The 25,781-nt window shown below is 37.4% G+C and overlaps 1 protein-coding gene across 5 annotated transcripts in view; it reads right to left on the bottom strand.

The window, feature by feature from the left end:
- Positions 1-3,905: 3,905 nt before the first annotated feature.
- The window catches only part of TAFA2 (TAFA chemokine like family member 2), a 195,572-nt gene continuing 173,696 nt past the window's right edge, over positions 3,906-25,781 (bottom strand). Inside the window, exons 5-7 of one of the 5 annotated variants that reach the window (XR_010069510.1) lie at positions 15,501-15,683; positions 13,248-13,495; positions 3,906-6,009 (exon numbers count right to left, since the gene is read on the bottom strand). Coding sequence is in view for 1 of the 5 variants with exons in the window: in XM_063323072.1 (XP_063179142.1) it covers positions 5,998-6,009 (12 nt within the window). In the remaining 4 variants the exon portion in view is untranslated. The other 4 variants (XR_010069512.1, XR_010069513.1, XR_010069511.1 and 1 more) reach the window with 4 other exon arrangements.

Here is a 25,781-nt window from a genome sequence, read left to right as displayed (position 1 = left end):
TTATGATGCGTGAAGAAAGAGTTTGAACTTTCTCCACTAAGTTTGCCAGTGCACAGAGGTCTTTTATAATATAAATTTAAATACACAATCTGTTTTACAATGTTTTCCATCATCTCTCCTCTCCATATGTTCTCCCACTAGGAATCTAATGAGTTCTACATATGAGGGATGACAAGGGAATATGCCTGAGAAATAATTCCAGCAATTACGGCATATGGAGGCATTGTTTTTGAGTCGCTTTTGCCATGAACATTAGGCAGAGCATCTGGGACCAAATTCTGTCTACCTGCCCATGGACATTAGCAAAATCATCATCTTCCATTTGTAAATTCTGCTGAGGTAATCTGCCATACAGAGAGGACCATTTCATCAGCTTTATGATCAGAGAGCATATTGAAACACAGACCATTTATAGTTAGGAAAAAATGCTTCTATTCAGATGGAATAGTTTAAGCTGGAAACCATTTTAAGAGAAAATGATAGAGACACATCATTGCTCTCTTTCTTTTCTCTCCAAGAACTAGGAAGAGCTTGTATTCAGTTCCAGGCCACTATTTATTAAAAAACTTTTCTCATCACTACTGACTTATTTTAAGAACTGACTGGATCCCAGGAAAAAGAGCAAATGACCAAAAAAAAGTAAAGGAACAACAACAAAAAGGAGACTCAAACTCTAAATAAGTAATAGGAAGGATTATATTCTCTCACCCAAATATTGGCAAGGCATCCAGAATTAATCATAAAGAGAGAAACAGACTAAAAAACGTCCCTTATATGGAGACATAGCAACTCAAACAACTTGTGTACGTTTTGTGAGTTCTGGATATCAGATCTAAATACTAAGGCATAAGGCTGGAAAATTCAAGTTTAGTTTTTGTCATGCTTGTTATGACAGTAAGGAGAAAAGAGATCAAGAGATTCAACCAAAATGCTGATATGGAGTAAACTTGCAACTCCACCCATTCATCATATTCAAGAAAAAGGTCCTAGCAATGTGACTAACATAAAGACTTTTACATGTTGTTTTCCCCGCTGTGCAGTTGAAGCAGTGAAAGCAAAGCCGTAAATCCCAAACTACAGGGTCTTTAGGTTACCTCAATGTTACAGGGGAAAAAAAAATGGCCCTGCTGTTATCTAACCAGGATCTAGCCAGAATTTTACAGTTATGAATATAAACATAATTTAAAGAGCTTTTTTATGTAATATATATATTATATATACATAATATAATATGAGCATAATATACAGCTTTTACAGTTAGGGTTACATATGGGCAATAATATTTCTACTACACAAACTATTTCTTGAACTTAGTTGGGCAATAAACTGGTTTTCAGAACTGAAAACCAGACATGTTTCAAGTATTTTAGTCATGGCTAATATTGGTGTGATCAGTGATATTTAAACAAGAAAATCTATTATCACAGAATAACTGGATTTCACTCCCTATTGCCACAGAATTCCCTGTGTAGTAGCAAGGAGGGATTGAAAATTGTTCTTTAAACATTAACCTGAATAGGGGCAGGCATGTGAACTTTAATAAACTTGCTTATTCAGAATTTTCTGAGCAAAATGCTGGACACTCTCAATGGCAGCTGAAGGCCTTACCCAAACCCCACTGAAATCACCAAGGCACCTCGCCATGCCTGCAGTCTGGCCTTGGAGCAAATCCCAGAGACACACAAGACAGACCTTTCCACCACTCTACAGACCAGGCCTGAAGACCTGCTGTCACCACCACAGCCCCAGCTTCAGAATGGCGACTGTGCCCCGGTGCTCCCATGCAGGATCCACATCCCCAGAACCTACATCTCTGTTGATGAAAGCACACTCCAACGGTTTTGCCGGGCCTGGCATCCCACTAACAGCAGTCTGAGAAAGAAGCAGCTTATTCATTCCCTTATACAATCGCTTTCAGCTTTCACTGCCAGTGGTCCTCCTGCCAGATGGTCTTAAGTTAGTTGTGGATTAAGAGATGTTGGCAACACTTGTCATCACCTGTCAAAAGAAAGTTGTGGGAAATTCAGCCTTTTCATATACTACCTCTTGCAATCACCGCATAAGCAGTGCAGATGAATATAGTAGATGCAAAACAAACAGCCACGGAAGACATTTTTGCTAAAATATTTGCAATGACTGACTGTAAAGTGCTATCAGAAAGTTACATAACCTCTTACAGAAACAAGATCAAAGACGTAATTTGGAAATGTTTTCTCATTCTGTAAAAGAACAAACAGAAAAGTTTCTCAGGATACAAACTGTGTTATAAAGACTAACAAAGTGATTAGTTAATTCTCATTATTCAGTTTAATACCCCAGAGAAATCACGCAGTACCATCAGATTGTTCAGATGTAGCATGTTTGATACAGAGCTATCTAACTATTGGCAAAAAGAAACTAGAGGTTAAAGCAACACTTCTATTACAAAGCAAAACTGTGCTCCTTTTCCTTGCCAATAAATTGGTTAACAACAGACACGTAAAATTCAAGTCATGAAGGAGGAGGCAGTAAATCAACACAAAAGGATGCCAATCACATCTTTCTGGTTTGTTGTCAGAGACATCCATGCATTACCTGGAAATTGTAAAAGCCAGATGTACAATCATAATGAGCAAAAAGACCCTGCATATATTTTTATGAAACCTAACAACATAACGTGCTTTTAGTTTCAAAAGAAATCTATCTGATGCACTCTGTCTCCCGTTTTAAAGCATATAGATTCTACACAAAACAGAGCTGCATTGGCTTGGTGAAGCACTGAAACCGTATACCAGTTAAGTTCCATTCTTGAGTAGAGCTGGAGGAGCCAAGATTTAAAAGATATAGGATAGGTAGGAAGATTTAAAGGATGTAGGATAACAGGTGGATTTAAAGGTAGTAACAGTGGCATCTGCAGCAGTGCTGTTTCGAAGGTTAGCGCTTACTTATGACCAGTAAGCCAGATGAAATCAAGATATAGTCTTGAATGTTTTTAAGCTCTACTTTAGATTAATTATAGCTGATTTGGATTTTTTTTTTTTATTAAGACTCATATCAGGATTTCCTTTTTGCTTTGTTGAACTGCTCCAATACATTTCATTTTGAAACATCTGAACAAAGCAGTGTATTGTCTTTCCCCGGTGATGCACTGACGCACGCAACTGCAGAATAGGAACCCAGATTACTGAATTCAAAGGGTAACATGGATTTCCCTCTGATTATAATGCCTGATCATCTTTGCAATCGGATGAGACTGGGTATATCAAATTATCTGGGAAGTAGTATACGTGGAATACAGGAGTAACTGAAGCAGGATTCGTCTTCATGTGCCTACAACATGAATGCCCAGAGCTGATCTAGTCACCTGTACTCCTTTTCTAAAGACAGCACAAAACCAGGCACTATGGATAGCTGAACTATGGTGTCCAGCTCGCTTCAAGATGCACAAGAAGAGTTCACGATTGAACTGGCTTTATTTATTTTCTTTTAAACTGTTCAACAAATTAACCTGAAACATTTTCAGAAATTTCTACTATGTTCTCTTGCTACTGAAAAGGTCAAAAATAGAATTTTTCAGGATTCCCATTTTGTGAAGAAAAAAAAATTTATTCAGTCTGGCCTGAAAAGAACAGTACGCCCACCAGAATTTCCCATGACAATGCTAGAACAGTTGTGCTAGAGATCAGTTTCCTTTGGAAAAGGACCTTTCAAAGCAGTAGGAGATATTCCCGGCTCTACAGAAGAAATACAAAATTAATATGACCCTTGAGATTCTTATTCACTGAAAAAAAAATATTTTGTTCCATGGGTAAACAGAATAGATCTCCAAAGCGCACATCCATACAGGAAACTCTATTTTATATTACAATTTTATTCACTTGTTATGAATATTCACAACATTAATCTACTGCAGATAATCTATTCAGTATATTTGAAAATCCATTTATTTTCACTTATTGGTATGCATGTGTTACACTTGTATATAATACAGTATCTTCAGTGTTGGTTTAAGAACAAAGAAACAAAGAAAACAATTATTGAGAAGCATGATGTAGAGTTTTGACCAAAGAGAGGCCAAATTCAGATTTTACAAAACAGCACATTTACACTTTGCACTGTCCCGGACAATTTCTTTAAGATGCTACCTTCTGTCCTGCACTGGTTAGCACAAATCCATACAATATTAATCCATCCTAAAATACTGAGATACCTAGTGGCTGCTACAAACAGTTTACCCTAATTAAATTTTAATCAGAAAAGAATATCTTTCCCTGCCAACATTTTTTATTATTTCTCAGCAGAATGATAGAAGATACTTCTCAATTTTATTCCCAACAGTCATTTATTTTATTTAAGCTCTCCTGTGCAATAATACAGCAGAGGTAATGAAATGGTTTTGGAACAGCAGGGGCTACTGTGACAGGCAGAGCACTCCAGGGTGTTCATCCATCATGGAACTTAATATATAACTACCTAGCCATGTCAATGGCTTGTAATGATAAAATCACTTCCCTCTTTTTCTGGGAGTCTGGTAACCACACAGGACTTCTTTAAATAAGCTCGCCCCTATATAGTTTTGCCTACCATTAACTGTGTGTGGTTTTCATTCCAATGCACCAAAGCACACAGTCAGAGCTCCCTCACCCTCTCCAGGCAGCATGCTTATGCAGCGTCACTACAAGGAATCGCCAAATTTCTGTTGTATCCATATTACAGGTGGTACAATATACATTAAACGGAGTATAAAATTATACATTCTGTAATAACTTAGAAAAAAGCTCGTAGATGCTTAAGGCCTTTAAATATTGAGGATCTTTTTTCATGTAACAGCACATCACAAAGTTCGAAAATTGCTACTGAAACAAAAAATTAAAAAGTAAATGCGATTTTGGCAAGGATCAGATCTGAATTGGATGACTGTAAGCAAGCAAAATACCCACAAACTGTAAATCTGGGAGGGCACTAGGCCGTTTTTCCTTTATAGCAAACAGACTGAGCAGACATCTACATAAGCATCCAACAGTACTTAGGTTCAAGCAAGAGATTTTATTTTTTAATAAAAAGACAAAAATTCTGAATGATTACCATCCAATTTCATAATTGCAAAACTCATTTACATCCCTGCCTACCTTTATAAAAAGGGATGAAATTGACTGCTTAGCATGAATTTCAATCAATTAAAGGTTGGGAAAGTAAAGTACATACCAGGAACACCCATCTCCTTCAAACCAAATGGAAATGTATATCTTAAAGGTATAAAATGCCTTATAATGGAAGTGGTAATTGAGTTTTGACCACTACTTTTTTAACTGCCGAAGAGCTGCAGTAGGTGGTTAGCCTTAGGGAAACATGTCAACCCGACTATACATTCTAATATGACTGATGTATTCAGATAACTATTACTTGTCAACAATAATTATTAACAATGGATATATATTTCCATTCCTATAACAAAAGCAACTTCAAGATGTTGAAATATGTACCTTTGAGAGCTCCAAGATTAGAATACAAATAAAAATGTCTAAAACTGCGCCATGCCAGAGGACAATTTCTGCAACAGAAATTTAATTAAAGCAGTGTGCAGTCCCACCAGCAATCTGAACGGCAGACCAGGGATCATTTTAGCGAGAAGGAACCAATACATTTTGGAGGTTGACTTCATCAAGATGAAAAGCCATCAGTCTGGAATGGAGAATCCAAAAGATTGCTGCTTTTCTGCACCTTTTGAATATCAGCTCTTGTGATTACAGCTGCAAATTCCTCAGCAAGTGCAATTTTACAAGTGTACACAGTTCAAACAGTTGAAATCTTTGTGACACTGAAGTTCAAAATAACTTTCCAGTAGTTTTGATATCAAGGCTGTTGCTGATTACAAGCCAGGTTCTCATTGAAACAATTGGCTCTGAAGGATACACCCAGCAGTATAAAATTTCACTTCAAGGATTGCCTGGAGGAATGAAATTCCTATGTGTTGTATTTAATGTTATCAGCCTTGAGACTGACTTGATTTGTCTTTAGCTATCGGGTTACCTGTAAAGAAAAAGAAAATCAGAAAATCAAAACTGTACATCGAGAGTTTACTTCTGAAGTACTGGAAACTGAGACTGAAGTAGAAGATCTCTGTCCAGCAAAGCTCTTCCAATTGTTTTTAAATAAGTGAATAATTCCCAATGGCATTAGATGGGATTGCTCCCCAAGTTAAATTGTGTGTTTAAGTGCTTTGCTGGAATTGGATCTGACAAGGAGAAATTGACATGTGACCACGCTTAAAAACATAATAAAAAAATGTGAAGGTCATAAATTACTGACCCACAAACGTCCAAAGCATTGGTTTCAAGGAAAATTTCTGTATTTTGTTCATCTGTTTTAATGTTAGAGCAAGCATGGTAACAGCTATGCTTTTAAAATGTTAGCCATTGAGTATAACAGTGACTGATACTGGAGATGTATTCTTCTGTTCTTTGCGTGCTACTTTAAAATGCAATGTCCTGTTAAGGGCTAAATGCATCTTTGCAAGCAATAATCACTTCATGGAGAAACAGGACAAAAATCATGCATACATAAACAAGAGATAAATAGATCCTGTTATTCACAAGGTATAAAATAACTACCAAGGAGTTTACTTAGAGTGGTTTCACCCAACCTAACATGAAACAAGAGTGGAACAGAAGGACCACAGAGAAAGAGTGGGAGACAAAGCATTTCACAGTAATTGGACTTTCCCTGTGTCTGATTTGGATTTTAAACATTAAAAGAAAAAAAATAATCCATCATATCAAAGAAACATAACTGAGGAATATTTCTGCTGTGTCAGTGGATACAATTAATGATCATGTAACATTTTAATATAAAATCGTGTCAGGGGACAACATCCCAACTCTTGAGGAACAACCCGTTGGACCGCTCACAATAACATTTTATGACATCAAGGGGGACATGCTTTTCATTTTGATCACAGAGAGAAGGGTCATGCTCCTTAATGATGAAACATTCTTTTGCCCTCAGCAAAACTGTTTGCATACAGCTCTCGTCGGCTCTGCAGAGCACAAACGTAGAGCAGAATATTAAAAGGACTGTTCAAGGACTTCATTACTCCGGTCTGCCTTCTCCACCAAGTTGTTTCTAGGAACTGCACTTAAGAAGGCAATAATAGAATTGTGCTTTGTGATTTTTATAATACATGGGTTTATTTATTACACTGCTCTTGTTTTGTTTTGTTCTTGCTGTTGGAAACAGCCTCATGTGGCCCCTTCTACAGTGGAAGATTGCCTGAAAAAATAATGAAGAATTAATTTAAAAGTCAGGCAACATATTTCTGTGCCCTGCACCAAAGCTCAAAAGGCTGACACAGCATCTTATTGTTATTTATTTTTTGCTTTATTGTAACAAGCTGGAATTCTACTCATGGACCCAGGTGCCACTGAGCTACATAATGTAAAATACACATCTTCTGATCCTATCTTCAGGTGGATTTTTATTAGCTGCACTTTATATATATATATATATATATAAAAACTGTGGTAAATCAGCTGATGCAAAGCACACGGAAGACAGATCAAAAGATGTGAGACTCGCAAAGAGGCCAAGTAGATGCAAGATCAAAGCTTCTTACTTTTCCAAACAACAGAACAGACCAAATCCAAGAACCAGCGGACAGTTTCCCCAGAGGCACAACTGGACAGGCAGTCACTGGAACTCAGCTGAATTCTCTATTCTGCCAACGTACCCACAGAGCAGACCTTTGCTATTAGAAAGAGAGGGTACTGGATGACTTTTCAGAGACCAAATTGACCATGATGCAGCAATGCGCCGTTGCCACAAAGGCAGCTAATGGTATCCTGGGCTGCATTCGACAAAGTATTGCCAGCAGGTCAAGGGAGGTGATCCTTCACCTCTGCTCAGCACTGGTGAGGCCACACCTGCAGTAGTGTGTCCAATTTTGGGCTCCCCAGTACAAGACAAACATAGAGCTACTGGAGAGAGTCCAGAAAAGGGTCACTAAGGTGAGTAAGGGATTGGAGCACCTTTATAGGAAGAAAGGCTGAGAGAGCTGCAGAAGATGCTCAGGAGGGATCTCATCAATGTGTACAAATACCTGAAGGGAGGGTGCAAGGAAGACGGGGCCAGGTTCTTTTCAAGTGGTACCCAGTGACAAGAGGTAATGGGGACAAACAGAAACACAGGAGGTTCCCTGGAAACCAGGGAAACACTTTTTTTACTGTGAGGATGACTGAGCACTGGCACAGGTTGCCCAGGGAGGTTGTAGAGTCTCCATCCTTGAAGATATCCAGAAGCCATCTGGTCCTGGGCAACCTGCTCTAGGTGGCTCTGTTTGGGCAGGGAGGTTGGACAAGACAACTTCCAGAGGTCCCTTCCAACCTCAACCATTCTGTGATTTATTATTTCTGTTACATCCAGCTCTGCCAATGCATGGGCTAGGGTAATAAATTGCAGCTAGCATTTTCACAAATACATGACTGCTCAGTTACATAGCTGTTTGGAAGTGCAAATGTGTTAAGTCATAAAGAAACCCAGTGAGATCATAATCTGCAGGCCTATATCTGCTCCCCCCATCTAGCTCTACAATTGTGTGGTGAAAAAATCCCTATAAAAGCAACATACATTGTTACATACAAAAAATAGGTGATATAAAGAAAAAAAACGTCAGATAGCCATTCAAACCTCTGCTCTATAACAAGTATCTAATCATACACAAAGGTCATTTTGTTTATACAGCCTGCACAGGAAGTCCAGCTGCATATTCCTAGTTTTTACAATTACACGATTGGAGTTTTTAATTGCTTTCCCTTGCCAGATTTTTTATTATTCCACCTGCCCTCTTTCTTCTTTTTTTCTTTTTTTTTCCTCTTAACTTCCAGGTCACACACTGCTACTCTGAGTAACACACATAGCGGTCCACATTTGCTATGTAAGAAGGTAATACTTGTTACATGCAAGCACACATCGGCCATTAATGTTAATGGAAGTTATACATCCATACACGTTAGAGAGAGAACAGACCTCTCGGATGCTAAAAACAATTTCATAATGAAGCAATGAAATTTTAGCTAATATCTAGTGATGGTATTTCCAGTAATGCCTAATTTTGGATCTAGTAAAAGCTATACGGTTTGAGTGGCTGGGAAGCAATGTATTACACCAAAGGACTTTATAGGAAAAGGGGGACCGATAGCAGTACATGTCCGATCTTTAAAATCCTGAGAGAACAGTAACACACTGAATGGGTGCAAATCAAGGCTAATCAATTTTTCAGTTAATAATTAATAAGTATGGAAAATTAACTTTGCTGCTGTTTAACAATACAAATGAAAAAAAGGACATAAAACCTTTAGCATCCTAGGTGTTGATTTGAATTAATTTGTTCATTCTTGGAACATAATTACTCCCTTTATGCTAATATATTTTTTCACATGCTTGTTATATCATAAATACAACGCATTAGACTCTCTTCACTTTCTTGTACTAAATGTGCAATTAAAGTATAATTACTCTACAGTTGCAGACTTTTTTATTTAAATTAGTGAGTGGCTGCCGTAAATTGGCTATAATTGTATGTGAACTCACTTGTTTTATTTTAAAACAACAATATGTAATTATATGCAACTGAAGTTTTCCACATTTCTTCTGTTCACTAAATGTGCCAACCAGATTCATTCTTTGGGTACAGCATTTTTGCCAGGGTAACCCAGAATGGACCAGAGATGAAAAGATCTCAAGAGCAGCGCATTAGAAAAGCTACCAGCTCAAGAGATTTTTTGGACGGCCTCCATTCCAGTGCTGCTGACAATGGGTGAAAAATGTCCTTTACTTGTGAAATCCCCACAGCTGATGAATACAGTCGATAATACCATCTATTCCATAAGAACAGATTCCCAATAAAAACCCAGTCTGATACTTTTACTCAAGACTTCCTTCTGCTTGAGAAGAGGAAGGGAGGAAAATCAAGACTATCGCATGTAAAGAATGGCTGAGTGAACATTCTCTGAATAGTAAAGCACTTCTCCTTACTTTCACGCACCTAAGCATCACAGGATCAAAATTAGGTACAGTACAAATCTATTTCTTCAGAGAAACAAATGTATCACCAATTATTTGCTAACTACAGAATAGTTTATACATGCAAATGAGGCATGTAATTCATTATTATTTAGTAATGTTAGAAGAAAATTGATAACAATATACGACATATTAAAATCAGTGTGTGCAGGAACATTGCATAACACAACTTTGTACACTACTATTTTTTTGGTTGGCAACACTTTCAATTTTTTTCTATGTTTATCGCAAACCATACAGAAAATCCATATTGAAAACAGACGAGTTTGCAAAGTCAAGCACTTGAAAGTTAGCGACTTGCCTTTCTACGGGTGCCCTTGCAACTCCAATTCTACTTCTCTTACATCATGCACAGTAAACAACAGAATTTAGTCGGGAATAGGGCTGGAGGGAAGCCTACTATAATGTTGTCAGGACTATGCATCAACGCAAATGCAGAAAGAGGGAAATTTTTAAGCCAGTGATTCCTCCCTCCACAGATGACTCAGCCGTATGATGGACCCTCTGTTCCAGATTTTCACCAAAGAATAGAAATAAACACAAGAAACAGAAGGAACTTAATAGTGGGGTCCTTCTTTTTAATTAGAAAAGTTCCATAAACTGCATAGGATTGTGTGTGTGGTCATAGCCTGGGTGCCATCTGAGCATGCTCAAGAATCATCAAGGTTTCTTTTTTTTTTCCCCCTGATATGCGTAATGCAGAGAAAGGAAATTATTATTTTTTTTAAAGTAATGAATAGCTTACCCTGAACTAAGTGGAATGTCATGAGACAAAGAAAAGCCATCTTGGCACCCCTAGCATTCTTTGGTACAATATTAAAGGCCTTTGAGAAACAAAAATGGTGTGGAAATTTCTTGAAATCAAAAAGAATCTCACGAATATATTTAATGTACAACAAGAGATAAGCCAAATGCAGGGAATGCCACAGGAATCTCTTAAATGCTTCAAGAAAGAGGCCTAAGAAATGGCTTGAAGAAATGCCTAGATATGGATTGTCCTCCAAGACACAGAGATAAGACAGAGCTCTTGTACCAGGACAGCCCTTAATTGTATGCAGTACATTTCCATCCATTTTGTGTCCTTATTTTTATATTCTTCTTATACTGTACATAAACAGACCACAAAAAAAAATAAATTAATAAAACAGGGTCAACAAAGTGATTCTTTAGCAAACCTTTCCTAATAAGGAATGGACTTGAAGAGGGCTATAACAGTCATATTTTTACATGACATAAATAACTTTGTTTTGGTAGTGAAAACCTAATATGAATATTACAATGCAGAAACAGAAGGGCCCACACAACCAGAAACGAACATCTGCCAATGCATTTTTTCCACTTACGCCCTCTGCGAATGAGGTCGAGGTTGGAAATGAATCTTTTGAACAGATGGAAGCGCACTATTTCCTGGAACCTCAAAATCCATAGAGTGTGTTTGCCATGCACTATCATTCATACGTGGCTTATGAAAGCAAATGTCAGTTTGCATTGCCACTTGTGCGTGCTTATTCACTGAAACAGTTCAACTTGTAAGCTCCGAAGGTGCTTCTGGTCTAATACTACTAACTTGTACCAATGATACTCAAAAGTACGTTGCAAATGTTAACAAAGGACAGGCTCGCCATTTCCTCACAGCTTGAGAATCCTGTAGTTTATTTTCTAAAGTGGGGAAGCTAGACAAAAAGAGCTGTTAAGGACCTTTTTGCAATAGGGCACCTAAATGCATATGCACTAACAGCAGATAGGTGTGGATTTGGGTGTTTGTGCTAAGTTTCTGGCGGCACAAGCAACCATTTCAAAAGTCCAAGAAATGTTAAGGTGATTCAACCATCTTTCAAGGGTATGCTTGATAAAGTAACTCCAGCAGAGAACTGTGAGTTAAGAAACAGGCTCTTGTTTCAATATCACAGACCGCTATTTGACTTGGGCTAATGACAAAAGACAAAATTGGAGTGATTTGTGAGGAGTTTGGAAAACAGATATTTAATGGTAACTATGGATTCATTTACCTTTAGAGAAGGTGACATATTGATAGACATTTTTCACAAGTCTTCAAATGTTTCATTCCTGCTCATAAAACTTTGGCCCTACTAGCGATACCAAGACTCAAGAGCTATAAATTTTTCCCTTAACTTTATTTTAGGCACTGCAGCATGAAAAAAGTTAGTCTAAACATGTTCCCAAGCCTGTAATGGAGCAATTTAGAATTCTAGATCCTCAGGTCTGTCCTTCGGCAAACATCTCTAACTCGCTTTATTAATTAAACAGAACATTTCCCAGTACACTTAAATGGCTCAAAAGTTTCCGATGTCTTTGATAACCTCCAGACTCTACAGCTTTTTACTCTTTCATACTTTTATTGCGCTGTGACTAATCAGAATTGCATTTGTGATAATTCTTGTGCTTTGGACCTTTGATTAGAAAGAAACAAACATGTTGAAAACCCATTTCACAAAATGCCATTTGAAGTATATAATTCTGTATTTCATGTTTTCCCACTGCTCTTAATGATTTCAGCAGGAGATTTTTGGTGTTAAAGTGAAGACCTAGACAATCAGGGTTAAAATTTTTAATTAAAACTAAAAGGCTTTGGAAACCTTTCACACGTAAATTGAGCTTTCCACTTGCTCCAAATAATCTTAAAGTTAGGACAAGAAAAATAGGTAAAGGAAGAATAATTTAAAGCATGGCATACGTTCCTGAAAATGGCAGAGTTCTTCATCTTAAACATGGTTTTAAGATTAAACAGACAACGTCTAGCATATTTTAATATAGTGGAAATACCCCTCTGCCAACTTTTTCTGCATTTCAAGTAATCCAGTATGGAATGCTGAGCTTTCAACTACAAAGCAACACCTAACTGAATTTACCAAGATGTACTTCCTTTCTAAGTGCTGTTGTTTTCTCCAGAGCCTCTGTTGCTTTCCCATGATAGTAACTTACGTTCATCACCTGGGTCTACCTTTGAAAGGCAAGTGAGTGAAGAAAGACATATAGCGGCTCCCTGAAGCATCTGACTGACACACTGAGGCTGCTTAGCAGCGCAATGCAGAGTCTCTCCAACCACCCTCCTGAAGCTCTGCCCAAATAAGCCATGATTCCTGGGCTTCTGCAGCAAACTAAGCAACTACAATGAGGAGTAAGGTACAACAATTCCTGTTAATACTGCGTAAACCTGTATTTGTACACACCTGCTGCTCTGTGAGTAATAAACCAGGGCTGGAACACATTTTCTGGAGTGGTTTGACTCTTTATTCCTCAACGAACGTTCTGGCCCTTCCTTAGAATCCGACCAAGACTAGGATTCATCACAACTAGTGCTCCAACGTGGAGCCAGAATATTTTGTGTGTGTGGAAAAATCAAAAATTGTCATCAGGCACAGCAGAAACCTCCTTTCTCTACTTCTCCATTCGGACTTGAGGAGTTTTACACGTTTGCCTAAGAAACAAACACATGTCAAGTACTACACTGTTACGGAATTAGTTACAGAAAACAAAACTGGGAGAGATGGAATTTTTCTTTAACTTACAAGGAAAAGTACAAAATGATGTGCAAAAACATATTTCAGAATCAGAGAAACTTCTCTTAGCAAAAGAGCATGGCCTCAAAAACACCCCCAAGATACAACAGTAACCCCGAAGAATAGGTTTAAACATACTCAAATTCAAACTCATTGATTTGTCAACAAAAACCAGTCATTTTTGCAAGTATTTCAGCAATTTTTAACTATGATAAAACAGTAATTGAAAAGTTCTTTGAAAACAAGTCCGTGAATAGACCTGCGGTACAGAAAAGAGCCATGAAGTCAGAATAAGATTCCTTCCACATGAAAGAATTGATTGTGTCTTTCCCATATATGCTTAAAGTAAAAATAAATAAAAAAAATAAAAAAAAACCACAACCAAAAAAACTTACAAACCAAGAAAACCAAACCACAAAAAAACCAACAACAAAAAAAACGCAAGGACCAAAAACCAAAAATCCCCTGAAAGTTTAAAGCAGGAAAAATGTGAGCATCCTGAGAACTCTACTTATAATCATTCCTATGATTAGTGGGTTACTAACACTAGTAAACACCATAAAATAACAGATGACACAATTCAAAAGACAATATTCCGTTCAGACAGCTAGTTTCTTATCTAGATATTTTTTGGACCTGCTGATAATGATTGCTTCCAAAAAGGGTTGCACAACACCTCAAAAGATCACCTAAATTTCTTTAAATAATGCTTACAAAATGGTTATTATTTTCCTTTTTCTTATCTTCAGGCTTTTTAAGTTAAATAGCATACTGCAGATCATTAGAAACATACATTACAAGACTAAACTCATAACTTTGATAACTTGATGCTTTAATAAAATCTCTAGACATTTAAATACTATGAAACAAATTCATATGGCTCTGTATTCATATTTCCTTGAACTTGATAGTTTACAAAATAAACTCAATTGATACAAGTCATTGGGACAATTATCATAATGCATATCTGATAAAGACGTATGAGTTATGTCAAGGCTAAATCTAACTCATTAGTCTTTCAAATGTACTTCATTATTATTCTCTTCCAAAAGGTAATGTCACTACAATGCCCGTACCTAAACTTTCTCAATGTTTCTGAAACTCAACAGAGAAATTAAGTTTATGGTAGAAGTGTTTTAACTTCACAAAATTTTTCAATTACAGACAAAAATTTTATATTAAAAGAAGACTTAAACAAAACCCTTATTTTACTTTCTGTAACAGAAAATAACTGTAGCAATTCAGACAAGGATATATCCTCTTGAGGTTTTTGTGGTGATCACAACTCCACAGTGGGACTGCAGCATGGCGGCATAAAAGACTGCAAGACAATTAATTAAATAAATGTAATTTTCTTCCCTTTTACACCACTTATTTCATCTAGTCATCTCAAGTGGGAGATAAAAACAACCTCCTTCCTTTTTACAGATAAGGAAACTGAAGCATAATAAAAAGTCATGCTACCCTTCCAATTGTGAGAAAGTAAATGGAGAAGGAGGGATGGGAACAGAGTCCTTCTGTCTTTGGCTTTGTCAGATCTCAAATACCTAAAGAAAAGCCTACTGTTGTTCTTGACTGGAAAGGAAAACCTGTAACAAGTGGTTTCCTGTGTTTAATATTCTAAAAATGGAAGAACAACTCCCCCCCAAAAAAAAACCCAGCCTTGTTTCAAAACTAGGTTGAGGTTTTAAACTGCCAAATAGGTATAACGGATTTTCATCTTTTAATATAGTTTTCCAGAAATTGGGTAAGATTGAACTTGAAATTGTCCCCACTAAAAAATCAAGTAGTCTAAATTCATTACATTTGGTATCTTTTTTCTTCTTCAGATGTTTATGGTGTGTTAATTTTTCTGGGATTTTGAATGGGAAGTAACAAGCCATTTGGACAAGATCAAAATAGAAATGGAAATTATTTCCTTACCTGTAATTTTATCTTCTCTATGAGGGTACCTGCTGCTCTGTTAGTGCAGTACTGATGTGTTTTCTGCCTTTGTCCCAAGCTTCAGAGATTCCTCTGGTGATATTTCCCCACTTGCTTACCAGCTTCCACTGCTGGCATTTTGAGGTAGTGCACTCACATTTGGCTCCAGGAATACTGCCACAGCTGAGGGAATATAAGACAACTAAAAAACACGTTAGAAAACAGCAGAGCAATATCCAGGCAGGAAAAAAAAATGTTTAAAAGCAATGAATCAGTCATCAACTTGAAACCCTTCGATCATTTTCCTCTCTCTTTCCATCCATTTAGAATCTCCACACGAAGAAAAGACTTTGCCATGCTTGGAGAAGTTTTAGCCAAAGTAGTGGGTGCTGACAGAGTAGTGGGTACCCATTCAGAGAATATAAAATTATTTTAGGGAATCTAATTTTAACTTTCTCCAGTATGAGTACCCATCACGCCATCACTCTAATACAGATAAGAAACAGCAGAAAGGTGGAAGATTTGGAGGATTTCAGGAAAATCCTTGTCACCCTGTCTCAAGTTTCAATAGAACCTGGGAAAAGGAAGATTCAAGGTTTTTCACCTAAAAGCTGTCATAGATGAACAATTAGAAGGATTTCTCATTGCCCAGGGAAAAATACATAAAGTCTGGGTCACTCAGAAGTAGTCAAGATTATCATTGATGATTCACAACTACTTGTTGTAGTCATCTTGGTCACCAGAGAAAAAGAAGCGAAAAGAGCAACTAGTACTGTCAATTTAATAAGTAAATAAATTAAACACAAAACAGAGACCTTATCCACTATCCATGCCTGACGTTGCGTGTAGATGACAAAATTTCACCGTCATTCTCTTGTGTTTTTTACATGTAATTGGTCACAAATTCCTGTGGCATTCTTCAAATAAGATAGCATAACAATATGGTATTAATTCCGTAAAATGATGGCTTTGATGCTTTTTCCTGGCATTTGCCCTGAACTCATGATAAACTGATGCATGTTACTAGCATCATGTCTGAACTGATTTGAAATATCTTCTGGCTTGAGTATTATGGAGATTTTCAGGTGAAAGTTACAACTTCCTATAACTCCTCTGTACTGGGGGTCATCTTGATACTTTTTTTGAGCTTCACAGTACACAGAAAAGATGTATCCTGTCAAAGGAAAAAATGAACTCTAGAAATTTAGCTAAGAACCTGCGTTGGTATCCAATTTAACTTGTCTTTCTTAAAGAACCTGGCCAGTTGTCTTCAAACCTGCATCTTCTCATTATCTTCTGACTAGTATGTCACCCAAGATAAGCTAAGTATGAATGAAGTTAATCACAATTAGAGAATGGTATTCTAAAATCTCAAGTCATGAAGCAAAGACTGACAGCTCTGAAGAGGTTGTTGCCTTCAAATTTCAGGAATGTAAGTGGCAATGATTTGCTTTAAGGTCAAGAGAGAGAAAAAGGACTCTGGTAATTTCCTGAATGACCCTCCAAAAATAATTTGGCTTTGCAAGTAATCAGCTTCAAATTTGCCAAGTTGCATTCTAGGAGGAAGTCTCCTGTTCCTTTTTCATACTTTGAAAATGTTGAACAATAATAATTAAAAATTAGAATGATGCCTTGAAGATGATAAATTTGCTATGCTCTCATTTTCCAAGGTCACTCTGAAAAGATGACACAGAGGTAGAACAGAGGGATTGCAGAATTCCAGAAGAACAACTACTCTGATTTTTCAGGGCATCTGTCTGAATTGGTAACAGCACAAGCAGAGGTAAAGTCTTTTGGTCTTCTTTTGGCAGGGACATGTTCTTGAGCCACAAAGCTTGAATTCAAGATGAAGGAACAAGCTGCTGTTCTTCTGGCTGGCATCAGTAAGATATTTTCTGTCCTTCTTGAACTTGAAGAGGCAAAGATGTTTTGGACCTCTTAAAATATGCAGCTCCATTAAAATTCTCAAATCTTCTACTACTACTGAGTTTGTAGATACATGTTGGTTAGACACAATCCATTGTTTCCTTGAGATCGTATCCATCTTCATAAACTGGAGGCACACTTGTGTTCCCTTCTGGTTTTAGAGGTCTTGCCAATATAATTCTATGGGTTGCATCAAACAAATAAGTCATGGTGAACTGGGTATTTTGTAGCTTCACCCAGAATCTCCACTTCAGAGCTCTGTGAAATTTCTCACTGGAGTTATGGAAGGGGATGAATAATACTCAGGACAGTTAGACCTGAGAAGGAATCATCTATGTCTGCTAATAATGCAGCAGAAGAAAGCTCAAAATCCATTTTATAGAACACATAAAGTCCTTTGGAGTCTTCTTTCCATACACAGCAGTAGTGTCTTTCCTAAGATGAACCTCGTGTTCACCAAGGTGGAGGAAGGAGTAAACAACAAGCGATAAAAAACATGAACAATTTTGAATTCTTATGGAAATTAATTTTATGCTGGTCCTCTTCTTTTTTTCATTTAGTCCTAGACATCAATCTTCCACTTATTCTTGCCTGAAATCCATTTTTTCTTCATTTTGAACAGTTCTCAGACAGGACAGGACTATCTTCTTTATTCTTATGGAGAAATAAGTAAGATTTACAGCCATGTTCACTTTGCTGTACAAGGGAATAGTATCTGAGTAATTTGATTTCAACTGGTTTGAGAGTTGTTCACTCCAACAGCGACTGTGCATAACGCTCTGTACGACTGACTTTCTCCGCTTGATATTATTATCCATTTCCTTCCCTGTTAGAAGGCAGAAAAGCAGCGCTGCGACAGGACAGTACTTCTGGGGTTTTCTAGAAACAGTCCTAATGAGTAAGGAAATACCTCAAGAAAACGGTGGGCTTTTGGAGAATTGAAAGTAATACCTTTTGGACAGTTGGGGGCCACTTTGCCCTTCCCTCATATCAGTTCTGCAACTAAGCAGTGATGCACAGCTCGTGAAGCCTGTGTCAAATACCCATCGCAAGAGGCAAGAGTGCTGCCGGCAGCTATTTAGGTAGTAGGTAATGTGAGGTCTCAGAACGCTCCAGTTCCTCTGAGCTGAAACGTATCATTTCTGACTCGCAGAAATGATCCAAAGAAACCCTTACAGACTGCAAAGGAGGGTGAGGCAAGGAAGAAGCACTAGTTGTAGAGCATGCCAGCATGACTCACACAATACTGGCATTTAAGTATCATCTTCCTATATGGTAACTTGTGAGGTAGTAGAAGCTGACAAGGATTTTCCGGGAAAACTAAAAAGGACTGCTAGATATTCAAAGAGCCCTTCTAACACAGCTGTGGAAGGGCAAAGAGACTGGCAGAATGGAGCTGGAAATCAGAGTGGCAACATCTTTTATTTCAGTGTCAGGACTTTTCCACTTCATGGAGAAGTGGAGAAAACCAGTAATTTACATACAGCCTTCAAAACTCATTCTTATTTTCCGTCACAGAGGCAGAAAATTATTCTTCAGACATGAGGTCAGTATCTCAAACATGCCAGCAAAAGACAAATTGGAGGGAAAAAGAAAAGAAAAAAAAATAAATCACAAGTTGAATCTTTTGGGACAAAGGCAGAAAACCTCTTGGCTGGACTGATGGAGTGGAGGATTCCCATGTGGAAGAAAGAAATGCTTGCAAAAATCACTGATTAGTTAATTAATGACATGCAACTGAAATCCATTTTCATTTTCTTTAAATATTGCAGAAACATTTTCCTTTGATTTCAGACTATTTCTGTCAATTTTCAGGTTCTGCAGCTAAAATGATGTTTTACAATGGATGCTAGCAACAGTCTTACCTTAGGAAAAGCTATTCCCTCATAAAAATGTATAAACCACAGCATAAATTACTAACAGTCTGTGAGTGTGATGAAGGGATTGCAAAAGATTTCATTTCTCATGATTGGTACAGTGTGTCTGTTCACAAAAAAATGAGAGTAACCCTTCTGAATAGCTACAGACAAGACAGTGTATTCACAAGGAGATGCAGCAATGGACTGAAAAAAAATGAAAAATTGCAAGCCTTCTACACAAAAGCTGCTAATAATAAAATAAAAATACTATTATGGTTTTAGAAATTATTCTCTTTCAAGTAATGCATTAACAGGCTCCCTCCTTCCCAAATAGAGATACCTACGAATATCGTCTTTAACCCATTCTTTCTTTTGATGTTTCTCATTTTCAGTTCTTAATATCAGTATCCATAGGACTCAGTCAGAACAGAACTAAACAAAAATTGAGACTGAAAATTTCTTGGGAGTTGAATGTTTGGATTATCTTTACCTGCCCAACTGACTTTTCAGTCTGTGACTTTGCTTATAACATTTCACACGACAGCATTTCCTCTTTTAATCCTTTTCACCTTAACTTGTGTTTTGTGGGTATTTTTATGTACATTTGTCTTTGGGGAAAGGACTATGACTTGTCTAGATTTCTGTGACCTACAAATGAACGTCATCAAGCAGTACGCCTAAACTCATGTCAAATGTAGGCTTGCAACAGGAACCTTTTCACAGGGTAGAACTAGGCACACCACGCTAATGAAGTAAATTTGGTATATAGCAGCTGTGTTTAAGAAAATCAGTGAATTGCATAGCCCTGAATACTGATGATTCCTTGTAATATGTGTTGGCTGGAATGCTAACTATTTTCATCAAAATGTCCAAGTGTCCCAAAAGATTAATGTTTAGGTGCCCTACAAAAAATACAGAGCTTCTATATAAAAGAATTGTGATGCTAGATCAAAACAATAATTACTGACTAATATAAAAAGCTAGCTTTACCCCAGAAAATGTCACTCTATTTCCATTACCACCTCATTTGCCCCCTGAAACTTGTATGTATTTTTAGGAAAATGTGTGCGTACCACTTATTGCTATGTTAATGACAGATTAGATACAGTGGGTCTCTGAGTTAGCAATGAGAAACATGCTGAGACAGCTGCAAATTTCTCCTAGTGACAGATTAGCCAAAGGCATGGAAAGAGATACCATAGCAACAAAGAGGCTGTCACAAGTGCAATCACTCTTTTCCATGGGTAATATTTTGCTACAGTCTGCGCACTTACTTATATTGTAATCGCATCCTTTTTATGAACCACAAGGTATTGCTAGTCACTGTATGCATGTGTATTATTCCTATAAATCTTCATCTGAAATTAAGGTAGAAGGAGAGGAGTGTATAGACAGAGGGCCTGAAGGAAAGCAGGGGGAAAGAGCAGTTTTACATTGAGGTTTTTTCCTAATTTATTCATACAGCCCTTTAAATAATCTTCCTGTCATTGTTTACTACTGACACATGGCAGATCATCGATTTATCCTGTAGGCATTTCATGTGTCACAGTGGTCAAAGCAAAAGGCAAATTGTTTCATGTGAGGGAAGTTAGTAGCAGTTTCACACTGAAAAAATGTCATGTGAGAAATACATTGCCTTATTAGCACTGACTGACCACAACCACCATATATCTGGTCTATCGGAAACATCCTAGAATAACCTATGCACAATGTTTATATGATGAGTTTCTGCTTTTTCTAATTACGTGTCACTACTACTGCTGTTTTGAAAAGCCATGAGGAGGAAAAGGAATAAAGATGTGAGGGAATAGGCTACCACAATGGCAATATTTCTTTTCAACTTTGGCAGAAAAAAACAGTAGTACTTGTTCCATTTTTTTTTCCCCTCTGCTGCTGCTTAAAGAGCCTATGCGTCTGTTCCTCATGCGGAGAAGCACAGACCAACAACTAACGTAGCTGCATTGCTAACTCTGATGTCAGGCTCAGTTACAAGAAAAATGCCATTTTCTTCTCATATCCAGGGACACATTTTAGCTCTCTTGTATTATGTTGTCTTACTCAAGCAGTGGTTATGACAGCACTGGTAGTAGTTGAGTCACTGCTAAAGCTGCCTCCTGATGCCAGGAATCTCAGTATCCCACTGCAAAGCATTACTACCTAAAGGTACCTACCAGTGGTCCTTTCATTCCTTGTGCCGAAAGGGTTATGAACAGCAGATATTATAAATTGAAGCATAAATAAAATTACTGCCTCTCCTTTCAGCAGCTGTAATTAATTTAGAAACAATCCAGCATCTGCAAGTGAGAAAGAGGCGATAGGGTAAAAATGTAAGCGGTATTTATAGGTAGCAGCAGAACTGCATTGATTCAGAGTATTGGAATGCACATACTGAACACCATTTGGCTTCGTGTGCAGCCAGTTGGTGTGTTTGGATGGTACACCTTACTCTCTTCCAAGAATGTTATTCAATTTTTAGTTTCTTTTAAACTCTGGATGCTATAATGTAAAATTAGATTAAATGGAATATTACAAATATCTGACTTCAGGCTCTCTCCAATATTGTTCTGGAATGCAGATAAACACTCTCAGTATGGATTTCTCTCCATCCTGGCAATATTTCTGTTCTTTTCACACTAGTCGTCTATCTCTGGTATTGATTTGGAAGGCAGATTTGGATTTGGAATGTAGATAAATATACTCAATATGGATTTATTTTTGGTCCTGTAATATTTCTCTTTTATTTCTCTCTGTCCTTGTAATATTTATTTTATTTTTTACAGTACTCTATTTCTAATATTGGTTTGGCATACAGTTACATAGTAATATATTAGATATTGATTTCTTTCTATTCTGCCGTGTTCTTTCCTCCACATATTAAAAATAACAGCCAGTTTTCAGAGTGACAATTGCAGTTCCTTCTGCCGCTCATAAAAGTGTGGGTGCTTAGCTATTCCAAAAGTCGGATGCTCATTTCCAAGAGATGGCCTTTTATGACCTGTATGAAAATACTACTTTCACCTGTTTATAGGAAAACATTGTTCACTTTCAGCTTGTAGAGATTTTCTGAGGTTAATAATCAATACCTGCTATGCATTATATCTGATCTTTTTGTTTAATTTATATTAGTAGCATTAGTAGTATTAGTAGTATTATACCAAGTCAATTCTAAAAGAAAATGCACTGGTTGCTGTTTTTCGGATACTGGACATGTTGCTCATCATATTATGATTCACCGATGTAGCTCATAACTGTGTATCTTCAGAACATGAACATTTCTGAAATTTCTCTTATATTTCTCTCTTTTCACCACCTTCCTACTGAAGACCACATCAAAGAGAGTAAAGTCTCCACGCCAGCATCTTCTGATTCAACATTAAGTATCTAAATGTTAGTTGCTAAGCTAGTCATCAGAGCTTTCCTTTAGAGTTATTAGGGAGCCATAAGCACCCGCAGAAGATAATTCATCTGACTTATCTTAGGACAAAACAAATTCTCCTCTGGAATTGAACAATCCTCTCCAATACTAAAAAGAAGAGCCTAGCGTTTAGGCTAGTCATTTCACTCAAGAGAGTCCTAACCCAAGCAAAGTCCAGTAAATTCCACTCCACGTATATCAACCAGAACTTAGTACTTAGCGTAAAACTATGCCTCATTCCAGAAGCAGTTCTACCAAATCAAACTAAAAGCTTAAGGACAAGGCACTATTTCATTACCGTGCGATGGTTCAAAGCTACATCAGGGGAGGTTTAGACTGGACATTAGGAAAAATTTCTTTACTGAGAGGGTAGTCAAACACTGGAACAGGCTTCCTAGAAAGGTGGTTGATGCCACAAACCTGTCAGTGATTAAGAGGCATTTGGACAATGCCCTTAATAATATGCTTTAATATGGTCAGCCCTAATTTGGTCAGGCATTTGGATTAGATGATCGTTGTATGTCCCTTCAACTGAAATAGTCTAGTCTAGTCTACTCTAGTCTAGTCTAATCCAGTCTAGTCTACTCTTGTCTAATCCAGTCTAGTCTACTCTAGTCTAATCTATGTTTGTTATGCTATGCTATTCTATTTCACTTCAAAAATATCAATGCTTATTTCTCTGTATCTTCATAAAATATCAGCCCAGGGACACTTTCCCACTCCCAAGCTCAAGTGCACACTTCTCCAGTCATGTCGCAGGTCCAGGATGTCAAGATGAGACCCAGGATGCACCACTTCACCTGTGTTCCTGTGCTCCAGTTTCTGCAGGAAGGATACACGGGTTTACGGGCTGGCCAGGAGCCACGACATGCTGGAAAAAACCCTATCCAGAGACTGCTGGTGTGAAATACATCCTATAACTGAGAGAAATATGATATTGTTTCTCCTCAAAATGTTGTTTTCCAGCCTTTGTAAAGGGCTCCTTTGTTTAATACAAACTCATAGCAGTTTTTTAATGTCATTGTCAATTTTATATGTAATACTGCTAAATTTTGTAGTTTTCAATTGATGGGAAAATTCCTGTGTTTTAAACAGACATATTCCTTATTTTGCAAAGCGGAAAGGAAACACAACCAGGAGAGCTTTTTCAATTAAAATAATTGTATTAGAAAAAGTCTATTACGGAAAAAAATATTTCAAAGTAATTTTTTTCCCCTTTTTAATGCTTTTGTCATCATTTAAAGAGGGTAACATGACAAACGCTTTGTGTTTGTTTATCAAAATGTTGAGGCCAGCCATATAGAAAAAAAAATCAATTTCTTCCTCTCACAACAGTTTCTCAGTCTGGAGGAGAATTCCACAATTCTCCTGGTAAATCTCAGCTATGCACATAATCATTTCGTAATTCTCCTAGTGCATTCCTGAACATCCTCTTTTGTTGCGATACAGTGCTCAGGAATGTAAACATGCATTTCTTTATCTGAAGTAAAAAAAAAATTACTGTTTTAGCTAAATTGTCATTGCCTTTTCTCCCCTTCCCCTCCTGCAGGCTACATAGATACAAAATAGTAAATTCTAAATGAGCACAAGTTAGGTCAGTACTCAGCCCTTTCATACACACTTCCCCCACCCTGTATTCATTCCTTTTCCATGGTTAAATCCTAACGTTGGCCTTCTCCCACTAATACGCAGACAAACTCATAAAAACAGTTCGAACTTTCCATAATACCTGCTTTTGCATTCTGAAGATAAATAATTTCCACCTGACTTTTCTTGACATATGAATTCTGAGCACCATAACAGTCATGTTATTACTAATTCGTTATTCATGTATTGCCGTATTAGATCCGCATATCTGAACAAAATGCAAAATGTCAAGTAGACCACATTTTTAGAAATCGATTCGTTTTCTCCCACTATTCACTTGGTCTTTCTGCTTAGTGACTGGTACCATAAGTATTAAGAAGTTAGTATCATCATTTTTTTACAATACTGTGATCAAATATGCTAACAGAGGTGGACAAGCAAAATACCTCCTTCCTCCACTAGTTTTGTCTCTAACATAGTGCTTAACAATTAATAGCTCGAGATGTGGAAACGTAGGTACTGCTTATGAACTTGGTATCCTGTAGAAGAGAAGATAGTACTTCAGTGATTGGGTTGCTTTTTCTGCACATGAAGGAGGCAAACTTGCAGAAAATGTTTGGAGGTGAATATAAACCCTCCTAGGCCTTTCAGGAAAGCCTTCACAAGGTTTTTCTGCAATACGCTTAAATCACCCAAGTTGTTCAGTTAGAGTTTGTTTCTTTATGCTTTTACATTATACATGATAATCACATATTGGTTATTTTCTTTGACCATCAGAAACTTATTATTCATGACTTCTTAATACTGACTCTGTACAGGTCTTTTCATTTTTCTCAAAAAAGGGGGTTTTGGAGCTACAGAGCACTTCAGAATTTTTCCCCCTTTTTTATATAGGCTTTGGGGAGCACAAAGAGGAGCTACAAAAATATTGTAGTCACAACATATTAGGGAAAAGTACTTGCTTTCTGAAAATAAGCTACTCTCTTAACACAAAGAATCATTCACATTTCCACCAGCAAAGTATATTTTTCTGGGCATCAGAACGACATCTGTTAAAATCTCAGCCTCTTGCGTCTGGAAAGAAGGAGACCTCCATTCACCTGCCACCTGGTTTCAGTAACTGAAACCAACTCTGTCAGAAATTTGAGTTCAGGTTTGCTATTGTGTCAAAACAGCTTTGCAGCTGTGTGGGAAATGAAGGAAGAAGGCGGAAACCATCTAGTATTTGGATAAACTGGAAGGCAGGACAAATAGTGGGGGATTTAAGGGGATTAGTATTTTCCTTTTAGTGGTGGTAGGTCTGCAAGCAGCTTTTGGTAGCCATCGTACTGAATCAGTGTGTAAGATGTCAAATAGAGAACTGGGCTGGCTTTTTCATAGCTTCACTTCTGAAGAGTTATGAAATATGTCCTGAGGATTGACACTGTTCATGGAGGACAAGCCCAACTCCTGCAAAGAGCCAGACCTATGAGTCTGCAACAGAGTCACAAGCTC

This window comes from Chroicocephalus ridibundus, chromosome 1 (assembly GCF_963924245.1).
Source record: "Chroicocephalus ridibundus chromosome 1, bChrRid1.1, whole genome shotgun sequence".
NCBI classification, from domain to species: domain Eukaryota; kingdom Metazoa; phylum Chordata; class Aves; order Charadriiformes; family Laridae; genus Chroicocephalus; species Chroicocephalus ridibundus.
Note: the sequence above shows the minus strand (reverse complement) of the source record. Positions and strands in the feature narration are given on the sequence as shown.